The sequence below is a fragment of the Styela clava genome, chromosome 7, assembly GCF_964204865.1.
Source record: "Styela clava chromosome 7, kaStyClav1.hap1.2, whole genome shotgun sequence".
NCBI lineage: Eukaryota > Metazoa > Chordata > Ascidiacea > Stolidobranchia > Styelidae > Styela > Styela clava.
In genome coordinates this window covers 22,603,596-22,609,474 of record NC_135256.1, presented here as the reverse complement: position 1 = coordinate 22,609,474, position 5,879 = coordinate 22,603,596, and the positions used below count along the sequence as shown (strand labels likewise).

General features: G+C 32.9%; 1 protein-coding gene across 2 annotated transcripts; it reads left to right on the top strand.

Annotated features, from left to right (window-relative positions):
- Positions 1-2,755: 2,755 nt before the first annotated feature.
- Positions 2,756-5,664, top strand: LOC120328934 (uncharacterized). 2 transcript variants are annotated; one of them, XM_039395524.2, is made up of 3 exons: positions 2,756-2,907; positions 4,231-4,368; positions 5,124-5,664. In XM_039395524.2, the coding sequence occupies exons 1-3, from the start codon at positions 2,905-2,907 to the stop codon at positions 5,274-5,276; spliced, it is 294 nt and encodes a 97-aa protein (XP_039251458.2). In that variant the 5' UTR covers positions 2,756-2,904; the 3' UTR covers positions 5,277-5,664. The 2 variants fall into 2 exon arrangements, with proteins under 2 accessions (XP_039251458.2, XP_077970855.1); XM_078114729.1 differs by lacking the exon at positions 2,756-2,907 and adding an exon at positions 2,968-3,440.
- Positions 5,665-5,879: the final 215 nt, after the last annotated feature.

Here is a 5,879-nt window from a genome sequence, read left to right as displayed (position 1 = left end):
AAATGATTCGATTGATTTGATTCGAAAACGGACATACGTTGCACAACCATGTCTTCTTTTTGTTATGTATATAACACGATGATTTTCATACGCAATATCTGTCGAAATTCATAATACAATCGGAGTGAAATGTTATACCGAAGGGGCGTATTTATCTAAACAATTCTATTATATGTAAACATCTATAATCAGGCATACCGCGTGGAAAAGTACAATTTTACATTTTTGCCATGACTGGTCAATTATACACATATGTATATGCTCAGCTGGGGGTATACATGTCAAACGTGATATGTCAAGTATCTGTCAACATTGGACCACAGAAAAAAAAAACACTCGACGGCGTGCTTCTACGACAGCTTATAAATGGCACTTCATAATCATTGATGTATTCGCAAACGAAAATACTCTATTGTGAATGGTGTCTTATGACCTGAAAGGTTATTATTTCCAATGGTGTTGTTTTGGAATGTCAGAAGGTCGTCTCACATATATTCTATTTTATGATAAAGTCAAAAATCGTAGATTTGCAACAAATGTGGTATCGATTATAAATTTAAATTTTGACGCCCTGTGAGAACGAAATCGATTATTGTGTATAGTCGAATATATTTATGTATTCAATATAAAGATAAAAGAAGATTTTTGATGTGTGAAAGAAGATTTTTGAAAAAAGATTCTGCGGAAAGATTAATGCTGAAAATATAATATCAGGCAGGTATAGAGAACATAAACGTGAACATAATATTGGTGTAAGCTGATTTAGTGGTTATAGTAAATTGAGCTTAACTTTATAAACTGGCAGTTTAGTAATACAGATTTGAGCCTCGTGGCGACCACATATACGATATGTAAAAATTTAAGATGTCATGAACCACAATAATTGCAGAAATAATTAAATAAAGATATGGAAGATCTTGGAATACAGGAGTATAAGTGCCAGTTGCAAAATGTAATAGGAGAAATACAGACCAACGTGCATTTCGTTAAATTATTCTAGTTTATAGTCTGGGCGAGGCAGAAAATCGTCTTCATCATGTGGTTGTGTCGTACGTAATGTTTTAAATAACGATAATTTGCATCTATTTTACTCACGAGTCACAAAGACTGCCAAGTTAGAAATGTTTAAAAAGAGTTTACTAAAAACATGACTTCAGCCTATTTATTTGCGATAGCCTGCGCTGGTGAAAAAACTTCTGAGTGATGCAATGTTATGAACCGAGGCGACCTGAAGGTAGTTTTACTCGGTTCCGCAAATACAGGGGGCAACTATTTATATAACGGGGTCAAAGGTCGGTAAAGTTAAAGATCATTCTATTTCCAGTCGAGTTCCTCCCACCTGACAAATGTAAAACAACATAGTTACACGGTATCGACTTACGCCGGCAAAACACCCACCACGTTTGCGTTGTTAACTTATAACACAAAAGCATATATTTTCAATAGAAAAATTAAAGTACCGCCTTTCGTCATAACAACAATGGATGTATTGTATTCCACGGTACAACAATGCGCTAAAGATCGTTTGTCCGAGAACTGGGAAAAAAATGACAAAAGCTTACTTGGAAAGTAACTTTGTCACCTCCGTCAAATGACGGTAGTGTTCTTAAAAAGTACGTGATGCCAGAGAAATAGAGATATTACTCGAGAGACCAAATTACATGATGATTAGAACTTTATTAGATGTTGATGAAAATAGATATAACAAACGAAAAATCAAAAAGGTTCCACATTGACAATTTCATCGTTGTGTATGACAGGTTTGCCAGTAAAAGGTGAAGGACAGTTAAGTATGACAGGTAGACACAGCTGACACTTCAAATCAAAATTGGTCTAAATTGGTTCAGAACACCATTTCTATATTGTATCGTGTACGGAAAGATAATATGAATTATGTAATAAAAATGACTAAAAAAACTAAACCTTTTTAAATCGATAAATATGATTGCGAAACTAAATAGTTAAAGTGGGCGTATGTGCTGACTATCAAAACTTTCAGCGAACGTGTCTCTTAAATAAATATGAAACTGACTATCATTGAAGAAAGTTCCTTCGAACAATTCGAAATTTTTCTATCGATATTCCTACTCGTACTGTTCACTAGCAACAGTTGAGAGATTCTAATCAGGTTGAGTGTCTATTTTGTGATAAAATAAACCACCCAAGTACCTGGTTCCCATTGCGGACAGAGAGACTAGACTAGATTGTTCGCTCATCATGCTCGGTATACAAACTGTTAGTGTGATTTAGAAAATCGTTGACTTAAAGTAATAGAATAGTAATATAGTGATAAAATAAAAATAGTCAGTCTGGTAAACCAAAGGATTTGTCCAGGCATCAACGTAGCAGCAGACAGTTATTCAATATCAATTGTTGTGTCATAAAACGACATTTAATTAATATGTATTGTTGTTACTAAACTTGAACTTTACAAATTTATTGAGTTAAAATTTCAAGTTAATTATTTTTGCAATATTCAGGAATTGTTATGAATTCTTGCTACAATCAGTATATTACATGTGACTCTGCGAACAAATGAAGTTACCTTGGTAACCAAGACTTTTTGTTTGACCAACTGTAGACTCGTCTAGTTTGTGAGTTTGCCTTCATGCCAGACATGGTTCTAATATAAATTAATGCAATACGTTTAATGTTTAACAATCATGATACATCCTTGGTCGAATATAATTTTCGAAATAAATCAATCACGAAACTCGTGTCTATCCATTGTATTTCTGTGCAAGAACACTCAATTCAAGTTGTGTTTATATGACAGGTATTCTCCTTGTGTCTAGGGACAACACCTATTTAAATATATTTGCTAGCAAATAAAAGATGGGACGAGATTGATTTATATCAGTGTTAGTTTTGTATTTGTACAAGAACAAAAAACCAATCCGAAATATGGTAAGTACACAAGTTTTATGGTTACGAGTTCTTATTTAGTGTACGCGTGGATTCACGACAATAACCTGACGTATTTCACTTGAGTTGCGCATTTGATTGTGGAGGCCCGATTGCTCTACGGCTAAGCTTTTGAATAAAGACAGATCGCCAGATTGCAACGTTCTGCCAGTCATTTTATACAGATTGAATTAAGTATTTGAATTCTTAAATTAAAGTTCAGAAAATTTGTTCTATGTTATAGAATGGTCTAAGCTCATGAAACAAATTTACAAATGACTTAGTTGAATGCGTTTACGAATGCACTTTTTTAATATCTTTGAACGTCATAGATAGAAGAGAAAAAATATTCTTACAGAGATTCGGAAAAACGAATAGATTTCCCAAATGCAAGATCGGCTTTTAAAAACGTGTCGTTTTCGCAAAACTTATCATGTTATGTGGTTTGGTATTTTTTGATCAGGCTTTTTATTACTGAAATCCATAGCAATTAAATTTAAATGAATATGGAAGAAAAGGAACGCAGAGAGAAAGAGGTAGATTTTTTAAATGTTTATTTCACGTCTTGCAACGACGTATACGACGACACAGGAATACTGGGCTAATCATAATAATCATGATATCATGATGCGCAGACAAATGAAATAATAACATAAACTTGTTCATCAACACGTATATTGTTGGACTGAGTGCATGGTAGTATATTGATAGTCAATTACTGCCGTAAAACTGTAATTTTTTTACATAACAAGGTCTTGATTTGAGTCTTCCAGATTTCAAACAAATGATACACATGTCTTAGTATAATGACAATTTAGTTTGCTTTTCTTTCTCGAGAAAAAAAAATCGGACAATTCATAGAATTCAAGAAGAATTTTGTAAAATCAGTGTCAAAAAGAATAAGTTTATATTTTATGCAAGTTATTATCCACAAATAATTTCAAGCTTAAATTTAACGAATTTAAGTCGAAGATAAAGTATCCTACTTTCACCGAAAATTAATCAATAACGAACTTCAGACTGATCCGTCGTTTGTTGACTCATAATTAACCAGTGAAGTGTGTTGACAGTGTATTTCAAGTACCATGGCACAACAATGCCTTAACAACAATTGTCACTTTAATTAATTAGATAAAAGGTTTGCCAAGCATGATTCATAAATAATACGAATCTTTCGAGCTTGATGGCCGTTGTTGACAGAAATAAATTACTTTTCAATACATCATCTTTGATGTAACGTAAAATGAAATTGTATTTCGGAACTTTGCACACAAGATTGATCAGACTTTGTTACGATTTGGAAGTTATTTAATTTACGTTTCCCAGCCTTCTAGAAAAGCGACTAAAAGCGGGAAGTTGAAAGGTCAAAGCAGAAAAGGCGGGTCAAAGAAAGGAAAAGGAAAGAAAGGAGGATCCGCAAAAAGAAGCAACTTGTCGCCGTTGACCAATACAGGACCAGTAGAGGTTTGTGGTTTTTCAAATAAAGTTTATATGAAATGGTTCACAGAATTCATCGACTTGCTTAAGCGCAATGAATCGTAGCGAGCAACTCGTTTGTGTCAATGTTCCATACGGTTTGTAAAAATTTACCGTAACGCAGTCTGATCTTACACACATTAGACTTAGAGACATTAAACTTAGAGACATTAAACTTCATTGTCTATACAACACATTCAAACTTCATTTCAACATTGGCATTTTCTTATGACACCATAACTTTTGATGATGGAGTACATTTAAAAAAAAGAGAGACTAGATGTTCATGTGCTCAACTGACCTTTCTCAGGCAAACCCTTTTCTGCTGATGAGCAACTATAGTTCAATAAAACAGTAGCCCTAATATTATCCCCCTAAATCTTTCAACATTCTATAGTCACTTTGTAGTTTTTCAAATTTCGTCAAAATGGTGAACAACGTAAGAATATAGTTCAAAATATATTCGACCCATATTACTCACAGTAGAGTATGCTGAGAGTTATATCCAAGTTCATATTGAAGCTCAAGTATTGCTTAATTTTGGATCGTTGTCTTATTCATATTTTCTTTTGTCGTATAGGCTACTCTTATTGTGACGTTTTTCACTAAACTAGTATTTCATTCACAAATAAAATATCATTTAAAACGCATTTCGCTAAACTAAATTAGAAATTGGAATCACTGCTTGTTTCTTTTCTAATTTTACATGTGTCTTTATAAAAATAAACAAATTTTCGGTTTAGATTGACATTTTAAGTCAAGCAGCAATGGAAAACGCGTATTTCATTTGTCACAATGCAGTCGACTGCTTGGAAAAGAGAGGATTTAGTTGGCCTGCTGGTGGAGGAAAGAAAGGAGGGAAGAAGGGCAAAAAGGGGAAAAGAAAAAAGAAATAAATGTAATCCAGACAAGAAACTTTTGTGACATATTAATCATAAATCAGTGTGCCTTTTTTAGACAATTTTAAAAGATGCCGCGTCGTTGAAGAAATAGTGTTATATTCAATAAATCCGAACAAAAATAAATTACAATAATAAATTTTAAATTGCAGTGAATTTAATATAATGACATGAGTTATGTCTCATGAATTTTTGTGCATGCTTAATCTATCCTATGATATCGGACAAATGAATTTCTTATGAAACATAGGAAGATTCCTTATTGATTCTAATATATTAAAATATTTTTGTAATATATATATCTATCATTATGATAAATATATATTTAATTATCGAGTGTTTAACGTTATCTATGTGCCATAAAATATATGCACTTTTTGAAGACTTGTTCCATATTTTGTTCGTCCTCAATCTAGTTTTACTGGTTCCTCGACTCGACATCACCAACTTATATCAGTATACATAAAAAGCACCGCACAGTAGAACAGTTACAATACGACTACCACATTTTACAAGAACAACAAAAGACATTCAACACAGGTGGCGCTAGAGGGTATATTACGTCTATAGTAACATCCCCTTTTATAAAAAAGTATTAAC

Coding starts and splice junctions, on each gene's coding strand:
- LOC120328934 (XM_078114729.1), top strand. CDS start 3,405: ATGAATATGGAAGAAAAGGAACGCAGAGAGAAAGAG. Junction 3,441..4,230: donor AGGAACGCAGAGAGAAAGAG/GTAGATTTTTTA, acceptor TACGTTTCCCAG/CCTTCTAGAAAAGCGACTAA. Junction 4,369..5,123: donor CCAATACAGGACCAGTAGAG/GTTTGTGGTTTT, acceptor TTTTCGGTTTAG/ATTGACATTTTAAGTCAAGC.